The 20530-nt window shown below is 40.5% G+C and overlaps 1 protein-coding gene across 3 annotated transcripts in view; it reads right to left on the bottom strand.

Annotated features, from left to right (window-relative positions):
* Nucleotides 1-7578: 7578 nt before the first annotated feature.
* Nucleotides 7579-20530, bottom strand: part of LOC133116480 (dTDP-D-glucose 4,6-dehydratase-like) — a 56946-nt gene continuing 43994 nt past the window's right edge. Inside the window, exons 1-12 of one of the 3 annotated variants that reach the window (XM_061226088.1) lie at nt 19385-19870; nt 18113-18179; nt 17687-17755; nt 17342-17432; nt 15142-15284; nt 14620-14718; nt 13042-13101; nt 12267-12310; nt 11738-11903; nt 9873-9931; nt 8035-8132; nt 7579-7927 (exon numbers count right to left, since the gene is read on the bottom strand). In XM_061226088.1, the coding sequence (XP_061082072.1) occupies nt 7773-7927; nt 8035-8132; nt 9873-9931; nt 11738-11903; nt 12267-12310; nt 13042-13101; nt 14620-14718; nt 15142-15284; nt 17342-17432; nt 17687-17755; nt 18113-18179; nt 19385-19464 (1131 nt within the window). In that variant the 5' untranslated portion in view covers nt 19465-19870 and the 3' untranslated portion in view covers nt 7579-7772. Of the gene's footprint in view, nt 7928-8034; nt 8133-9872; nt 9932-11737; nt 11904-12266; nt 12311-13041; nt 13102-14619; nt 14719-15141; nt 15285-17341; nt 17433-17686; nt 17756-18112; nt 18180-19384; nt 19871-20530 lie in introns of those variants that run through there. The other 2 variants (XM_061226090.1, XM_061226089.1) reach the window with 2 other exon arrangements.

Raw genomic sequence — 20530 nt, 5'->3', positions numbered from 1 at the left:
AGAAATCATGCAGATTAAACCAAATATCCAGCCCTGCAACCTTTCCATTCCTTTCATGCTGTGTGCTGTATTTGGTACCATCTCTGATTTTTGTAAGTGGTTCCACAGTCATAGCAAATGCATCAGGATTTAGGCAATGGCTCCAGCACAGACACAATTCCAAGGTTACTAGTTTTATCAATGTTTTATTTGTCTTATTTGTAGTTGTAGGAAAAATAGTAGACCTGCTCATGTGGAGGTCACAATGCAGATCGCCCACAAGAGGGAAAGGCATGACTATGCTTTCATGTAAATGGTATCTTTGTTTTGAGGGAGACTGGGGGAGAGGATGGGAAGTAGATTATATTTTCTAACATACAATGTGGGTAGGCAATTCAAGCAACGTTGATGTGCTAATAGTTGTTAAGCTCCTACCACAAAATACATATAAACTGAGAGTTCAATACTTTTTCCTGACCCTGGAATGGTAATTATATGTGGAGGAATTTAAGATTTTAATGGGATATTCTGGATATGAAAGCTGGAATTTAGCTGATGTGGAGGGATTATGAGCAGAATCCTGGACTTGACAGTACAACATAGTTCCATGAAAAGTTTGTACTGCTTTTTCTTTATTTTCTTTACACCTCCCAAACTCTTTTCTCCCAAAAAATCTTTTCTGAGTAATTATAAGACAAAGAGGCACATTATTTGAAATATGACATGAGCTTTAGCTGCCGTCTAGCAGTCGGAGAGATGTGTTACCCTGGATGTGCCATTGGCATGTTTGTGAATGGGTGAATGAGAGGTAAAATGCTTTGGATAAAAGCAATATATAAATGCAATCAATTTACCAAGTAATATATTTTGTTGGTTCAATCCACATCAAAATCCGATCTTGTATATTTTACTCTGGCAAACTACCCAATTCAATTAAGTTATTGTTGAACAAGGACATAACTGACATTATCCATAGCTGTTGAGTGTGAGTGGAACAAAAGAAGCATCAAGGTTAATCAACTGGTGGATTAATGTGGCATACTCTGGCATAACAGCAGTCAGGCCACTTTACAGAAAGATTATTGCTGTATCAAATCGCCTTGATGAAATTGGAATGTACAATACTATGAGAAATGATTTGCTTCCTGATATCCCCTATATTATATATAATACATATAATACATCATGCTTGACATATAACCTGCATGACCGGGTCACCGCCGCAATGTTCTCGGAGAGGGACAGTCTGCTGTCCATCACCACGCTGAGGTTCCTTGCACAGGGTGATGGCGTCAGTGTGGTATCCCTTAGGGAAATGGAGAGATCCAGATGGGGAGAGGTAATGGCAGGGATGATTATCATTTAAGGCTTACCTGGATTGAGCTTTAGATGGTGGTTGTCCATCCAGCTCTGGATGTCATTCAGGCAAGCAGAGACACGGGCAGATGGTGGGAATGAGATGAAGAGTTGGGTATTGTCCGCATAGCAGTGGTAGGATAGACTATATGCAGGGCCAAGGGAACAAGTGTAAAGAGAAAAAAGAAGCGGGCCTAGGACTGAGCCCTGGGGAACTCCTGTGGCAAGGGCCCGAGGTGTCGATACCGTACCAGCCCAGGAAACTTGGAAGGAGTGACCAGAGAGGTAGGACTCAATCCAGTCCAGGGCTGTGCCACAGATCCCCGTTGCTGACAGGGAGGACAGGAGGATGGAGTGATCCACAGTGTCGAAGGCAGCAGAGAGATCTAGAAGAATGAGGACAGTGATTCACTGACGGAGAGGAGTGCGGTCTCTGTCGAGTGGCCAGATCTGAAGCCAGACTGATGGGGGTCTAGCAGGTTGTTGTTAGAAAAGAAAGAAGAAAGTTGACTTGAAGCGGCTCGTTCTATGGTTTTAGATAGAAAAGGAAGAAGAGATACCAGGCGGTAGTTCTGGATGATGGAGGGATCCAGAGTAGGCTTTTTTAGCAACGGGGTGATGTGGGCCCTCTTGGAGGATGATGGAAAACAGCCAGAAGACAGGGAGGAGTTGACAAGGGAGGTGACAAATGGAAGAATGTCAGGTGTGATAGTCTGGAGGAGAGAAGAGGGGATAGGGTCAAGGGGGGATAGGGTCAAGGGCACAGGTGGTAGGGCGGTGGGAGAGCAGGACTTGAGAAACATCAGAGTCTGTAAGGGGAGAGAAAGTGGAAAAGGGCCTAGAGGGGGGGGAAGGGCACAGAGATGGGGGCGGTGGTTGTCAAGGATCTGCGGATGTCTGTGACCTTCTCATTGAAAAAATCAGCAAAGTCATCAGCAGCGGAGGAGGACTGAGGTGGAGGAGGCGGTGCACTGAGGAGAGAGGAGAAAATAGAGAACAATTTCCGGGGGTTAGAAGTGGAGTTCTGAATTTGTGTTTGATAGTATTTTACTTTGGGGGCAGTGAAAGCAGAAGAAAATGCCGCCAGGAGAGGCTGGTAAGTCGTGAGGTCTGAAGGGTGTCTGGATTTTCCCCACTTCCTCTCCGCTGTGCGGAGGCTGGCCCTGGAGGTACGGAGGGCGTCAGATATCCAAGGACTGGGAGGGGATATGCGCGGTGGCTTTGAGACGGGGGACAGAGAGAGTCAAAGGCGGAGGAGAGAGATGAAAGGAGGGTGGCAGATGCAGAGTCAGCGGGGAGCTTGGAGAAGGATTCGAGAGGGGGGAGTGAGGCGGTGACAGTGGTGGCAAAGGAAGAGGGTGAGAGGGAGTGGAGGTGACGGCAGGCTGAGGAAGTGTGGGTGGGAGGAGGGGGAGGAGGATGGGGAGGAAGAGGGAGGGAGAACGAGATGAAGTGGTGATCAGATGTATGCAGAGGGGTAACCGTGAAATTGGAGCATGAGCAGTTCCTCACAAAGGGGGGTCTAGGACATTGCCCGCCTTGTGGGTTGGAGGAGAGTGTTGCAGGGAGAGGTCGAAGGAGTGGAGTAGTGGTAGGAAGGCAGCAGCCTGGGAGGCTTCAAGGTGGATGTTGAAGTCTCCAAGGAGAATAAGTGGGGCGCCATCCTCAGGGAAGGAGCTGAGAAGGGTGTCTAGCTCATCAAGGAAACTTCCCAGGGGCCCTGGAGGACGATAGATAACTGCAATAAAAAGGTTAGGGGTAGGATACTGCAACAGAATGGAATTCAAAAGTGGATATGGACAGGTCAGAGAGGGGGAGAACAGAATTTCCATGAGGGGGAAATTAAAAGACCAGTACTACCGCCACGGCCAGAAGGCCGGGGAGTGTGAAAGAAGGAGAAGGAGGATGAGAGGGCAGCGGGAGTGGCGGTGTTGTCAGCTGTGATTCAGGTCTCAGTTAGGGCAAGGAATTGTAGGGACTGGAGGGAGGCATTTGTGGGGATGAAGTCAGCCTTCCGCAGGGGGTGTCTTCGAGGGAGAGACCTGGTTAAAATTAAGCACTTAGTGACATATTTAGATAAATATTTCTAATTATTTTTTCATTTCCTTGCTCATGATTTTTGGCATCATCATGTTAAGCCCATTTGATATTCATTTTAGTGAAGAAATCGCAATTGTAAAATGGGTGGATTTGGTCAGTTTTTCAGGTCGACGGCATTTCATTTATCTTGATTTTGGGTGAGACATTTTTTCATTAATCTTCTTACTCATACCCTTTTTCCTTCATCATTTCCTATTCGTTTCAGTCGAAAGAATCGCAATGTTAAGAGAGCTGGATTTTGGACCGTTTTTCAGGTCTGCAGCCTATCATTTTTTCCCTCCTTCCTGAGGATGCCTTTAAAAAAATGGATCATTAATTTGATACTTTCTTGCACATATTTGCACATGGGATTTGTCATATTTTACCCATTTCCTATTAATTTCAGTCAAAAGAATCACAATTTTAAAACATGTAGGTTTTGGCCTTTTTTTCAGGTCCGCGGTCTATGATTTTTTTCACTCCTCCCGGGAAGGCATAAAAAAAGAAAAAATCTGACTTTCTTGTACATTCATCATATTTGGCCCATTTCCTATTCATTTCAGTCGAAAGTATCACAATTTTAGATTCTAGATTTTGGTCTTTTTTTTCAGGTCTATGGTCAATCATTTTTTCCCTCCTTCCCGGGGACACTTTCTTGCACATATTTTTTTGCATTTGTCATATTTGGACCATTTCCTATTCATTTCAGTCGAAAGAATCACAATTTTAAAACATGGATATTGGCCTGTTTTTCAGGTCCGCAGCTTATCATTCTTCTCCTGCTTCCCGGAGAGGTGATAAAAAAATAAAATAAAGTACACATTCTCGCACATATTTTTTTTGCATTCATCATATTTGGCCCATTTCCTATTCATTTCAGTCAAAAGAATCACATTTAAGACAGCTTGATTTTGGCCTGCCTTTCACGTCTGCAGCTCATAAGTTTTTCAGTAATATTCCTATTATTTTTACATTTTCTTGCTCATATTTTTTTGGTTTCATCTTGTTAGGCCCGTTTCCTTTTCATTCCATTCCACATTTTTAAATCTGTCGATTTGGTCAGTTTTTCAGGTCCACGGCTTATCATTTTTCTTCATTGCCGGTGAGAATTTTTCCAAGGATTTTTAGTTATTGCTAAAATAAATGTATTACGAGATGCATATGATTAATTTGTCGACAACATGTTTGAAGCCATTTTTGAGGAAAAAAGACTTTTATCCAAAAATAAATAAAAAATTAAGATGCAATGATTAATATGAAGAAATAAATTTAAGACATGAAAAGAAAAAAAAAGTTATTTAAGTCTAAAGATTTTCAGACTATAGGCCTAGTTTTTTATCCAAAAAGTAAAAATTACTGAAATTGATTTCGTGAGATGCTATGATTAATATGAACAAATAAATTCAAGCCATATTTCAGGAAAAAAAAGATCCAAAAAGTTAAAAAAATATATGTATTCATATTTATTGCTGAAATTGATTTATGCACATGAGATGCACATGAGTCCTATGGTAAAATAAATTTAAGACAACACGTTTCAAGCCATTTTTGAGGAAAAACATTTTCAGCAGAAAATCTGTAAAAGACTAGTCTTCATCAAAAAGTGAAGAAAAAAGTTACAAAAAAAAAGATCATATGTGTTTGTACACATCCCTAATGAGGGGGAATTCAATCGTCTCCAATAGAATGCATCAGAAGTCATATTTTCTAACATCTCGTTCAAAAGGGGAGGAGTTATGTCTCCCTTGTCTCTCCTCACAGCTCACTGTTGCAGAATACCCACTTTGGTGGGAAAGTGACATGCAAAGCAAGTAATATTACCAAGAATTCTTTTTCACCATGTCAAGACTGTTTTAAATGTTTTTGTTTTGCCTTTAAAAGTAAATGTTTTGCCCTTTCTGAAATACCTGCACTCAAAGAAGTGTCTTTTTTTTCTTTACACACATACGGTATTGACAGTGCTTTGACACAGGTTGTGTTAATTCTGAACACTTTTGACACACTATGTGCAAGAACACTCTAGAATCAGTTGACATGTTTGTGTTGGTCCCAAAAAATCTAAAATAAAATAATATAAAATGAATAATGCATAATGAATAATAATAATGCTAATAATTCTTGTGCATTTGCATTTAATGTGTACTTTCAGTGGATGAAAAATATATTTTCCAATTAAAATGAAAGTTTAAAAAATGACAGACCTTTGTGTTGCCCAGTCAGTCGTTGAGCGCATTCAAACGAATTTACAAATTTTACAAATGTTTGTCCCTGAGCACATTCTCGAAATGCACTGCTCAAAAAAAATGAGAAATGGGAATATTTAATCATCACAGTGTAACACAAGTCAGTTAAACTACAGGGATATCAGTCTGTCCATTTAGGAAGCACAAGTGATTGTGAATCAATTTCACCTGCATTGGTGCAAATTAAAGTGACAACAGGTGCAATGGAGATGCAAAAGCAAGACAACCCCCAAAAGGTAATGGTTTTGCATGTGGTGGCCACAGACAAATGCTCTCTCTTATCCTTCCTGACTGATTCTTCTCTAGTTTTGTGTTCTGCTAGTGTCCTTGTCACTACTGGATGAGCATGAGGCGGTATCTGCAGCCCAATCAGGTTGCACAGGTAGTCCAGCTTCTCCAGGATGGCACATCCATACGTGCGGTCGCACGCAGGTTCACACTGAGCACAAGTCTGGATACGCCGTGGTGAACGTTATGCTGCCTGTAACATCATCCATCATGACCGGTTTGGTGGTGGGTCAGTGATGGTCTGGGGAGGCATATCCTTAGAGGGTGGCACAGACCTCCATATCATAGCGAACAGTACCCTGACTGCCAAGTGAAGGCTGAAATCCTCAGACCAATTGTCAGACCTTACGCTAGTGTCGTGGGCCCTGGGTTCCTCCTGGTGCAGAGGTCACGGAGCACTGGCTAAGATCAATGCTATAATTGATTCCATCAAGTATCAGGCAATGTTGTCTGACAATCTGGTTGCCTCGATCACAAGGCTGAGACTTTGCAGTAGATGGACTTTCCAGCAGGTCAAGGACCAAAGCATACCTCAAAATCCAACAAAGGAATGGTTCAGTGAGAACAAAATCTATGCTCTCCAATCGCCATCCCAGGCACCGGACCTCAATCCAATTGAAAGCCTGTGGTCTTAACTGAAGAATGAATGAATTCTCTAATTAAACTCCACACTGCTATTATTTTAAACACGCCCCTTTCAATGAATAAGTCAATTACTCAGAACAAACAGCGTGCATGTCATGACAGTTGGGTCTGTTGTTTTTCTACTACTACATCTACAAGTAAAGTATTTGCCATGCAGAAATATCACTACTAGTAACAGTGGTTCATCAGGTTACTGATTTTCTTGAACACAAGAAACATAGAGGAATGGTCCTCTACATAAAGATAATGTGTTCAACCTTGTCAAGCATTACACAAAATAACTAATGCTATCCTTGCCAGAGGTGGATGCACCAACAAATTAACAGAAAGTATTGGACTGGAATCTTAGTTTTGAGTGAAGTTCTCAATCTTCTTTACTCTTGGACCAAACTAGATTTAATGTCATAACTTTGGTTCTGATTGAGATATCACAATAATTCAAACATATTTGAGAACTATTCTTGGTGTTATTGTTTCAAATAAATCATTTTTTTCTTTAAAGGGAAATACTTTATTTCCAAGAGTAAATTTCATTAAAAGGAAAAATAAAAGTGTTATTTTTATTAATAAAAATAACAGCCAACTGTGATGTTTTTGTAGATTATTGTGAAGTGGAGCTTCATACCTTTACATCCCTGGTTCAGTGTTGGGTTTGTTTGTTTCATAAACATATGTTACCTGAACATAAGAACAGACTGAAATTCATCTTCTGAAGAAATCCAACCTTCAGGTAATCAATTTAAATATACTAATGATAATCATTTCAATTATTAATTAAAAAATTCCAAAATTAATATAGTTATATAGGTTACATAATAGTAATTTTATGAGACCGATTGCTGTATTGCAGTTACACTGGTACAGCTACGTAACTGGTGCCCCATATGAGGAATGTTAAGATGGACACATTTGTCCATCATTTGTTTGTGAGGAAATCCTAAATTCTTGATGTAGTAAAAATCATAACAGAACTGTAATAACTGGTACCTTCTATATTATACGAAATGTATATTTTATTTTTTCTTTATTGATAGATTGCTTATGCTTCATTGATTAAAAATAAGTTATAAAACACAACTGCATACAAATTGATTACAAAATATAATACAAAACATTTTCTGTTAATTCTGTATAACAGATAATACTATGGAGGCTATGTAATAGCTGGATATATTACATATCTCATTCCGTGAGATGTGCACTCGTATCCGAGTGTTGGTCGATGCTGTTGATCTCCAATTGCTGATGCATACGTTTCGCACCAGGTAAAGGCTGACTGCGTGGTTCAAAGACTTCAGTGTCCAGCCAGTCATGAGAATTCTCCTTGTACCAGTCAACTGAAAAACAATGAGACACATTTGAATGTTGAATAAAAACAAAATCCTGCAGACCATGCAGCTCTCCCAAGCTCAATGAAAATCTGCACTAGTGTAGAGGTGCTTACTGGTCTTCCGGATTCCCTCCTCCCAGGACACCATTGGTCTCCAGCCAAGACGCTGAATCTTGTCAAAGATCAGTGGGTACCCCAGGTCCTGGCAGGGCCTGCATTTTCAAAGAGCAAGGAGTTAGAGGACTGCTACACTGCAGCTCAAAATGTCTCCTTTCTGTAGGTTTATAGGGATTCATCAGTGGGGTGAGTCAACAAATCAGATACCCACACCAGATGAGTGGATTGTATTGGGTTCTAGTGCATTGCCATACTTGAGGGAGGGGTCCGTATTGGTGGCTACAGCTGGAACCAGGAGGTTGGACAGAAAAATAGATCCCCCCCTTCAAGTTGGCTGACAAGCACAATGTGATAGAAGTGTTTAATATAAATGCGTTTATATTATTCAACACAAAAACTATGTTTAAAGTGAGAGATAATGTCATAATGGCTGGCAAAAGCCAAAAAAGACAGGAAATTCAACCCAAAATCTCTGTTTTAAAGAAGAGATAATGATTGGCAAAAGCCAAAAAAGACAGAAAATTCACATAAGCACCGAGAACATTATCTTGACCTATGCACTGATAAGGCTTCCAACAAACAATGCATTAATACCTGCTATGGGTACTGTAACTATGGTGCTCTACTTCAAACAACATGTACCACTGGGCAGGCTGCTGAGGATTCAATCAAATATTCTCTTTGAATCAACAATGTCTTAACAGGTGCTCCAGGACAAAAAATGAAGACCACCTGGCAAATTTTAAAATGCATCCATCTCATCCTACATCAGTTTCACCCTTCTTCCCTCCATTGGAATTACATGGCACTGCATGTGGTGAAACTTAGGTAGGCTTGCGTGAGTTTTTTCTTTCCAGCTTGCCGTAGCAACATTAACCCGAAGTAAAAAAAAAAAAAAAACAAGGATAAAAACAAGTAAGACTTTTATTTTAGTTGACTGGCTTAATTATAGCTTTGTACAGTTTTATTGCTAGCTACTAGTAACTAAGAAGATAGTTAGCTATCAATAGTTAATGTTAGCTGAGCTAACTGCCATCTTGAAAGCAGTCAGGAATAGCCTGTCATGACAAGTGCATCCCATTAGCCGGAAAGTGCATACTCCTTAACTCCACTACCACCCTCCTCCACTCTGTACTGTGGAAATGCTATACATAACACCCAGCATTAATGATCAGTAATCAGTCATTTTCCCTTGATAACTGACAAATGAAGCGCCATATGGCATAGGCTACGTTTCACTAATAGGCACAACAGGCCGTTAAGTTCTTTGCAGGAGTGACATCGCTTCCTTTCCGCCATTTTGGCCCCATATGGCTGTGGCAATGCATAATCCGCATGTTCCGTGAGGCACGTGGCTCGCAGTTGCAGAATGCCTTACATTATAGAGTCACTGGCAAACAGAAGAGCTAAATTTTCACCATTAATTTTCAACGGGGCCTCGTTCACAAAATATCAATTTTAATAACAACCATAGCACATGAAAACCGGATTTTAGGAAAAGGCCCTAGTCCGTTTAAAAGTAGGATGTGTTCTAATTGGGTGAGAAACTGTAAAACGCTTTAAAAACGTTTGTAGAAGAGCGCAAAAAAAAGAAACCCTGACAAAAATGCTAATATTTTCACTCATCTTTTTAATAAAAACTATTTTCTTGAATAGCGCATCTGCCTAACCAAAAGGTTTTTCATGTATATTGGTCCCAGAACGGCGAAACGACGTGTTTTGCATACAAGTGTGGTTTGGACATTATCTAACAGAGGCACGACCGGCAAGATAAACACAAAGCAAGAGTTTTACATCTATGCGTTTGGTGCTGACGACAGGATTTCTACCCTTACCGGTCCTCAACAAACTCCATCCAGCCATCAACATCTGAATCCTGAGACAGACCCTGCATCTGCAACACAAAGACCAAAAAGTCACTAAGCCACTGAAAAACAACAGAAAACCTTACTGTGGTAACAATTAACAAATGAATGACTACATGAACACAGCCCCAAAGGGTATGATGAGTGTATTATGTCAAGTGTCTGCAGTGCACCAAAAACAAAACATGCAATTCCAGCCTGTGATGAACTACTGTGGAAGTTAATCTATCACAGGCTACAATTGCAAGTTTTCGGGTTCACTGCAGACAATCAACAGCATAGAGTATGCCACCAAAAAATATTCTGAAAAATCCCAAAATCTCACACCCAAGAGACTCGGATAAAGTTTATTGTGAGGTACAGATTCCCAAAAGCCGCACAGCTAGTTTCCACAACCACAAGTGAAATCCATACAATGTACTCATGCAAAAGGCCATGAATCTGACCTAAAGCACGGTTACTAGCACGGAAGCTAGAGGGGTGTGGTATGCGTTTGCAGAGAGGGGGAGAGACCGAGTCAGGTGCCTCTACGCCAAAGGGCAATCACAGGGCTGAACCTGCTGACAAGGGAGGTCACCCCCACAGCATATTCCCAGCACTAATACTGATAACTCAGCCCCTTCAAGATGGCTTTATTATTAATGCGCCCCCCCTGCCCGTCTCCCAGTGGTAGAATAACATACTCATCTCTCAGCATGAAACATGACACACCAGTAGTCACTTTTCTGAATAAAAAACAACTATCTACAAACACAAAATAGTGTAAACATAACAAATTGCTAAAAAGACAAAACCAAAATATCCAACTTAATCAGTATTCATCATGTTTTAACTTTCAGGTTCTTCTGAAATTAATTAAATAACTATATATGAAATAACTGCACTATATTAAATGTAGAATTTTGTCTCCAGTACCTGTATAAAAGTCCAGAATGGTTTCTCTTTTATGGAAAGAAGACATTTTAAAGACATGACCATTTCACATTTAATTGGAGTGGCAGCAAAATATCTGTAAACCCCATTTAAAAAGAATCACTGGGAGTTCATATCATTATTACATTACATTAATGGCATTTGGCAGACGCTCTTATCCAGAGTGACGTACAGTTGATTAGACTAAGCAGGAGACAATCCTCCCCTAGAGCAATGGGCCTCTCTCAAGGGCCCAACAGCTATGCGGATCTTATTGTGGCTACACCAGGATTAGAACCACCGACCTTGCGTGTCCCAGTCATTAACCTTAACCTTAACCACTATGCTACAGGCTGCTACAACCCATATCATTACTACTTCGGGGTAGTAATACTTGGTTTCCTAAAAAGCCATGTCAGGGATTATGTATGTCGCTTTGCACAGTATCTTACGGCTCAGACTCACTCCAGCCCAAAGTTCACAAAATGCTTGGGGCAGAGCGAACAGGAAGAGTTCTTACAAACAGTGAAATAGAAAGCTTGAAGAATTTTTTTTCCCTCTTTTATCAAAGACATCGCCAGTCATGCTCATATCACATTGGCAAGAAAGTTAACTACAAAGGACAGACTGGAACATGTGCAAATACCACAGTTCTGTCATGCAGGAAACCTCTACACAGTTTATCCTTGGTGTCTATATAGTGTGTCCTTGGTATGAAATTTCAATGTGTGTAAACAATAAAAGTATGCTTTCTATCTGAAATGAGTCAATGATGACCAAGAGACCATCTGCATAAGAAATATGACTATGCCCATTTCAGAAATGATGCTGCCTCACACAGTGGCTTGAAGGTAATTGTATAATTAGGTGTTTCCTTTAATTAAGGTAGCGATATGCACGTAAAAAACGTCACGATAAGGTACCATCTTTATCAGCTCGCGGGCCAGCTGCGTGACTGCCAGTTCACAGGTGGTCCCGATGTTGTAGATTTCTCCCAGCATGCCTTTCTCCATCACAGTCAGGAATGCTTCTGTGACATCATCGACATACAAGAAGTGGCGAGACTGGAGGCCAGACCCCTGGATGGTGCTTAGGAGAAAGGAAGACACAATTCAGTGGAGAACACACTTAATGTCAACATATGCACTTTGTCTCAACCCATGTACTGGAGGGCACACTTGGGAGCTAGGCACAGGGGAAAAAGGCTTCTCCCTTAATTCACACACTGCGGACAGCTTACATTATCACAGAATTGAATTGATACTGGCATTCATTTGCCATTAAAACATTTGAATAGCCATTCCTTGCCATATATAATAAGCATTATTTTTTTTCAATATATAATCTTACCCATACTTGTGCAGTGCATTGTGCGGTTTGAAACACTGGCTAGGGCATTTCCATGGGAATAATAACGACAATAAATAAAACATGATAAATAAACGATCTTACCACTTTTTATTTTGCTGAAGGAGAGATATAAACCTTGGAATGACCTTAGGAACAGGAAATAAAAGTCCTATATAAAATCTGATGCACATCACACATTAAAGAATGCGTGCGCATGTGCGCACACAAACACACATTTCTCAACTACAGTATATTCTCAGCAGACCACAAAATCCTCTTGCAGAAAGTCTCAGGGTCTGTCATATGGCTTATCGCCACAGGCAGGCTAGAAGGAATCTAGGAGGAACCTTCTAGCCACTCACCCAATGAGTCACCCAAATCTGTGAAGTGCTGAACAGACTATTGATCTCAGGAAAATCTCTCCAATTTCAGCCAATGAGCTATGCAATTCAGTGTTGTAGCTGACCTCTTCCCGTTCAGTTTCTGGTCTTGGTAGTGCCTGAATTATGCCACATTTTTTAAATCTTTTTTTTTTTTTTTTTTTTTTGAAGATTCAAAGATTTGTCTTTTATACCCTTCTTCCGACTTTTTCTGCCAACTCTCTCCACAGGCAGTTCTTATGTTCTTCATGACAGTGTGACGGATCAGATCGGTCATGCCAGTTGTGACAACGTTGATATCATCTTATCTACAGTCGTGGAATTGAACAAAGGCTGATTTGAAACCAACATAGATGGATCTGATTAACATTTTAGTGTGAGCCTAAAAAAATGGAATAAACCTGGCCCAATCTAAATTTGACAAATCCGCAAAATAAAAGTAATCAATGGGGGGAGGGGCGCACATTTATTTCTGAAGAATAAATGCAATACTTTACCTTTTCAACATATTGATGTGGTCCATAAACATTGTTGCTTCTTGTCACGATGACAGGAAACTAAAAAAGAGCAAATAAAAATAAACAAACAGCAAAGAACAAATATTAGAAGTCAATGACAGGGGCATCCTGGGACATCCCAATTTGGGCAACAATTCCACGAGTCACAACAGACAGGCACGCCAGCCAACTCAGCTGATGTATCAGCTGGCAGTCACACTCAGCTGCTCCCAGTAAAGACAGGCCCCTGATACAGCGCTGTTCCCACACAAACACAATCCAATATCCTACTACACTTATGCACACAAACACAATCCAATATCCTACTACACTTACCCACACAAACAGAGATATTCTACAGATAACACACCTCTCCACAGAAACAGAATCCCATAGCCTACTACACTTTCTTAGGAATACAGTATATTATACACATACTACACTTCCCCACAGAAACAGAATCACATATCCTACTACACTTCCTCAAAGAGATATTCTACAGGCACCCCACTTCCCCATAGACCCAGAATCACATATCCCACTCCACTTCCCCATAGACCCAGAATCACATATCCCACTCCACTTCCCCATAAAAACAGAATGACATATCCCACTCCACTTCCCCATAAAAACAGAATCACATATCCCACTCCACTTCCCCATAAAAACAGAATCACATATCCTACTACACTTCCCCATAGAAACAGAATCCCATATCCTACTATGCTTGCTCATAGAGATATTCTACACATATTACACTGCCCCATAGAAACAGAACCAAATTCCCTACAGATGCAATACTGTACCACTGAAAGGGAACCCCAGGATCACTACACAGAACATGTTTACTAGACCATTACTGCACACTTCTTGGACTCTAAAAAATACTAAACTTCCTGATAGAAATTGTACACCATACGGCATAGAACTAAATTTTCCCATACATACACACTCTCCACCCAAAAATAAGTCAAAAGAGCTATTTTGGTCTAATGATCTTCTTTCCGCATGAGTGATCACAAAGGGTTTGATGAGGATAAGTTGTAATTTTGTGCACAACTTCCAGTTTCATGCAGCATTAACTTGTCAGTTCTACAGTGCATGCATGCGAGTGTAAACACAGACACAACTAGAAAGGTCTAGAAAGCATTCCTGGTAAGTCAGGTTCTCAGAGGTTACTATGCCTGGTCACATGGAATAGGATTCCTAATCCTCAGTGAACAACAAAGAAAAGCACAAGATTAAAATGAGCGAGCCTTGGAAGATTTACCACATGGAATGTTTTTCTGAGAGGTGGTTTGGTCACTGGGGTAAGAGGCGCTATTCCCAATAAGGGCATAGCGGAGTATACACGTGCAGTGAGCTACGGGGTTACCCTGTCAACGGAATCCAGCCTCGGAAGGTGGAATGAAGGCTAAAATTCACCAGGCTACACACAGGGTTCAATCTAAACCATAAATGGACAGTGCTGCACTAAGAGCAGGTCTGACTTAGATGGGAGTTTCACAGAGGCCACCCGTGCCATACTTATACGCAGATTTTCTGACATGAAGGTGGCATCGCACTGAAAGGACTTACCTTGTGCTTTGTCCAGTAGGACAGTGCAGCACACTCTGCGGTGGCCTTCGACACAGAGTAGGGGTTGGTCGGTCTTCTCGGGCACAGTTCGTCAAATGACTGAAACAAGGACCAAACTTTTGCTAAATCGTATTCAATGCAAAAACTAGTCATTCAAAAATGCACAGTGGATCGGATCGATCAGAAAAGTAAGCTTTTTCTTGCGGAGAAAAAACATCCACAGAGGAAGGGAAAATATAGTTCAACCGATGGAAACGCTTAATTTTTTTATGCCTTGCCATTTATTGAATTTTTATCTTAATACAAACAACGGTAGCCTTAAATAAACAATACAAGAAAAATCCATTAAGTATTACAAAATGGACACTCACAACGGACAAGAAAACACTTTGGGGTATTATATAGTAATCACTCAACAAAAAAGGTCACTGTAATAAGTACATTTTCTGCCTTAGATAGGCTGTTCCTTGCACCCAACCATGAGTAAATATTATTCTTAAGCCCTGAAGTGAAGAAACTAACCCTGTTTGTGCGCTCTCCATACACCTCATCAGTGCTGATATGGATGAACCTCTGGACCCCTGAATCTCTGGCGGCGTTGAGAAGCACAAGGGTCCCGTCCACATTAACACGCATGAACTCGGCGGGGCACTGGAAGGAATTCTCTTTAAAATAAAAACCCCCAAAAAATGTATTAGGAAGCCAAAATGTCAAATTAACATGAAGACAGACATACACATAATTTTGTTATCAGAGAAATGCTGTGCGGCCCAGCCTTTTCAAAAGCTTGAAAACTAACACAAACACATACACACTTCTGTTAATCAGCCCTTTAGGTTAAAACTGCTGTTAAACACAGAAATTCTTCATATATGATTTGTGCTCCACACAACTACAATCTCTGAGGCCCAATCAAGTTGCTAGCTACTACCACAGCACATTATCTCTGTCACTACTTAAATCGACCCACAAAAAATGATTTTATGAGACAAATAGGTAAGAAGCCATTGCAGAGGTACAGACAATATCAGATTGGGGACTCTTTGTGGGAGGGGGGCAGCATATAGCCTCACAAATCGGATGCCAAATTAGAGAGCGGGCAGACTGCATTGCAGCAGAGGCAGTACAACCAGCTAATCCACCATAATACCATAATACACTGCTACTTAATGAGCCTGTTACAGTTCAATACAGAGCCAGGGTCAAACCAGTCCAGAGCAGCACAAGTAATCACATGGTCATGGTTTCTGTCAATCTAAGCAAAGGACATTGTGTGACAGAGTTGTGATTTTTACATCATGAATTTAACAGCATGGAGGGATAGAAGTTATTTCCTGCATATGACAAAGTGCACTGGCGAGACCGACCTTCTAGAGCCAAGTTTAATGGCTATGCATCTTCACAAATTCAACTATTAGGCAAAGAACTTTCACGGGAAAAGCCTGATCAATGGCATGCAATATGAGGAAATGAAAAAGAGCTTTTTAAAATCTAAAGATTCTTGTGGAGTAGAGGCTAGTGAAAGCACTTGAGTGTTGCAGGCTGGTTCCATCTGCTGGACAGCGTTGGAATACAGCTCATAAGCAGGAGAGAATAAACGAGGTCTGGAAAGTACACGTGTGACCTGAGCAAAGACTGCTGGCAGGCCTTCCCTGTGGAACACTGGGCTTTACTGCATGAGGTGCCCCACAGTCGGGTGTGGAATACAACGTGTGCCAGTGCTGGCTGTGGTCCACAGCTCTGCAGGGCAGCCCATAGGCCTAACGTCTGTAACCTTCGCCAAGGAGGCAGGGTTCAGTCCATGAAATTAGCCCCTGTCACCTCACAAAAACGCATAAATAAAGACTCATCTGGGTGACAGGGTGTATGTCGGCAGTCTGCCTGCCCCAGCTGAGCAGTAAGTCCACTCCTCTGAGGGTAACCACTGACAGACAGCAGAGTGAAAAGAAGCAGTGGCCCTAGGCACAAGCTCTGGAGGAGATGAGTGCTGGTTGGTGGTAAGCGCATTGCTCTAAATATAATCTAGAAAGTTATGCCATTCAATAAAATTGGATAAAAAGAAAAACCTGAAAAAAATAAAAAATACAATCTTTTAAATCTGAAAAGACATGAAAATGATGAATACAACTGAGCTAGTAGCGTCACAGTTTCACCTTACTAGCTGCTGTCACTGAGCTGAATGGCAATGAAAAGACCCTGTAACATTTGCAGTCTCTTAAGCGTCTGTGGACGCACATTAAAATTGTGGATACCTCATCTGTTAAATGTGCTTTATGGGAAAACACTCTGATAATTAATGCTAAAGACAACCTTACAAATTACACAGAAATGCCTGTTAGTCTGGTCCATAATGACAGCCGCTACATTTCTTTCTTTCTTTCTTAGAAAAAGCTGCCGTCCTGCACCTCACCTGGAGACCACATATCTACCTACTCCCCTGATAACTCTGTCGCATCGAATTTCCTAACTCACACCATGCAAAAAAATAAATAATAAAACCGAATTAATTCCGTCTACCATGTAAAATAGCCTTTTAAGCTCAGTCGGACTTTGAGGCAAAGCACAGCACAAATAACATAACATAACATAATAAAGCACACTTGAAATAGAAAAGAAATACCCACAAAATCAGTCTTTTCATCCTGGAAGCAAAACAATTTTCCATATTTTTAAAACGTATGAAAAAAAAAAAAGACTTAAGATGTTATGTGTCTGTACTCACCTACATGCGTCTGAGCAGCAAAATGGAAAACAATGTCAATGTTGTGTGTTGCAAAGAGACGATTAATGAAGTATGGACAGCAGACATCCCCCTGACGGTGAAAAACAGAGACAAAACACAAAACTCAATATTCACTGTAATGCAAGTGGACTCTACCCTTATTTAAGCCTAAAGAATATTTATAGAGGTATGGACATTTGAGGAGGTACAGCAATACCACAATAAAGACAGAAGGAAGCATATAAAAAGCAGAACTGATTTCTACTTCAAACTGTAGTATTACCGTGTTGGCATACTTGTAGCTTGCACTGTAATAATGCAGTTCTGATGATATTCCCTAATTACCTGAATAAACATATAATTTGCTCTCTGCTCAACAGATGCAAGGTTTTTTAAACTTGAACAGTAGTCCAGCTGCAAGAAGAAGAAGAAAAAAACATTTAACAGCATTTCAGAGTACATTTAACGGCAACACAAGCAGCATCAGTTAACACAGGCCACATTTATTAAATTCATGAGCTCAGCCTTCATGGAGGTCCTTCCCCAAGAGGTTCCCAAAGGGTATTTGGATATGTACAAGTTCACTTTTTTGTGACCATGACCTCTACCACCAGTTTAGGAACCAAATGTACTATTACACAATAATACTGTGCAAGCTCTCCTTTGCAAAGGCAGCTGAATCAAGGAAAGCTGAAATAAGAATGCAGAGTAGGCATATTAAAAACATTTTAAAGAGCCTTTTAAAATGGAAACTGGATGAAAATATCTTACTTTGTCCAAGTTGATGATATGCCAGTTTGGATACTTCTCCACCAGGGAAATTACCATATGTGATCCACTAATGGGAGAGATCAAATCACATCACTGAACGTTACTTCTTAATACGCTGATTCTGGTGGTCTTACAATCAACACAGGAGATATTAATAATAACAAACAATAATAATGCTGTGACTGAGCTGTAATGAAATTGTAGACCTTACATACTGTAGGTCAAATCATCCCAATGTTGCGATGCAACGACTATTTAGCACTTTGTGTTACAACAGCATATCTATTCCCGTCCATTACAAAGTGAACCTACCAGACCAACCGGTTCAAGAATGACAAATCAATACAGTGCCGTGAAAAAGTATTTGCACCCTTCCTGAGTTCAGACAAAATTTTATATTCATGTAAAATGTAAGGGGAAAAAAACATTTTCTTTTATTTTTTGCAAAAAAGCACCAGGATGATCTCCAAGCCTTTTGGGATAATGTTCTATGGACTGATGAATCAAAAGTGGAACTTTTTGCACAACATGGGCTCCATTATACCAGGCATAAAGCAAATACACAGAAGGAACATTCCAATGTCAAGCATTGGTGTGGCAGTGTGATGGTGTGGAAATGTTTGCTGCCCCGAGACCTGGACAACTAGCCATTATTGAAGGAACCATGACTGCTGTTCTGCCCCAGAAAATTGAGAATGTCCAGATATCTATCTGCGAGCTGCAACAAGCACCAAGACAATTACCCAAAACACAAAAGCAAATCCACATCTGAATGGCTGATAAGGAACCAAATTGACGTTTTTGAGTGGCCTATATTCAGTGCTGCACGTGAAACGAGCACTTCTGTAAAGAAGACTGGGCTAATATTCTTCCACCTTAATGTAAAGCAAGTAATTATTGCAGCTATTCCAACAAAATGTAGAACAGTAAGTTACAGGCGACTCGTTCCCTTTATTAGGCAACAATTTGTCTAAAGATCCGTAATTATCCAATGTGACAAATATGCAATAGAGGAGGTCAGGAAGGGGAATACTTTTTCACGGCACTCTAACTAGAAGGGTAATTACATGAAGGGTAATTACATAAAGCGGTATCAAAATATACGGGAAAAAGAATCGTTGCCAACCAGCTAACCTACACTCTAACACGCTAACAGTAATTCTGCAAACGTTGGACTTTCTCGGGAAGACAACTGGCAGGTTACCGTTAACTACACATGACTTAGATAGATTAGATAACCAGCGAACGTGAAACAGTAAGTTCTTAACTTACATGAATCCAGCACCTCCAGTAACCAGAACAGTTTTGTCAGATTCCTTGTCGGAAATAGCAAAGTGCTTATTTCCCGACATGTTCTTGCTATTACGAAATTTCGCCGTCGTTAAACTGTCTTCGGCCAGAAAGAAGTTATCCTACAGAACAAATACTCCACTGTTTTCAGCCCAGAGGCAGGCTATACGTATCCAACCTCCACATCATGAATACGGAAAAGAACTTGACCGGAACGCGGACGTGAATGGAGGGTCCGCTGGCTAGCTAGGCTAACGTTGATAGTTTGCTAACAAACCAACCAGTTTGTGGAACTTCAACGAGTTATTTTGCAAAAAATAAAAATTATTGTAACACCAGCCATGGCTATTAAAAACATTCATATTCCGTTTGTAAGACACCACGAGACAATTAATGCCAAAGATTATTGACGTTAGCTAAAATATTTTGTTAAAACGCTAAACTCTAAGATCTGGCGTCGGTAATGTTACCCACAATGCAGCTGTATAGATCTTTTTCTTCTTCTTGGAGGTTAAATGCACATAAAGATACATATGCGCCACCTACTGGAGTGGAGTGTGGACAAGGAAAATAATGATTGTTTCCCTCCTGGAAAACATTTAAACCTGTTGGTTTGGTTGATTAAATCAGACGATCTTCTGTACACACAAACAATTACAATTTCTAAAATCTAATAGTGAAATGAAATTGCAGCTTATGCTTATATACAATGATGTTTCACGTGATATAACTTTCTTTTATAATGGCATTATGTAGAAACCAATAAATGGGGATGAAAAACTTCTTTCAGGGAAACACAAGGTGGAGCAAGAGTGCCACGTGTGGGATAAGCAACGGCATTGGTGCAGTGTACAGGTTCTTGAAATGAAACAACCAACAATTCGGGTTCAGACTGTTTTGAACAGATTGTCGAAATCTGTCAAAACCAGATTTTCTATGCTGTGTGATTGTGTGAGATTTGCATCCGCTTGCATATTATTCATGTAACCAATATGCCCCTGCAGCTACACTGAACATGGGTGCATTATATTTATAACACAATATAGAGAAATGTAGTGTGTACATGAGTGAAAATAACTTTTTATTGTTAAAATATGCATAGCCTTTATTTATTACATTGCCACTGTT

The sequence above is a fragment of the Conger conger genome, chromosome 17, assembly GCF_963514075.1.
Source record: "Conger conger chromosome 17, fConCon1.1, whole genome shotgun sequence".
Classification (NCBI taxonomy): Eukaryota; Metazoa; Chordata; class Actinopteri; order Anguilliformes; family Congridae; genus Conger; species Conger conger.
Note: the sequence above shows the minus strand (reverse complement) of the source record. Positions and strands in the feature narration are given on the sequence as shown.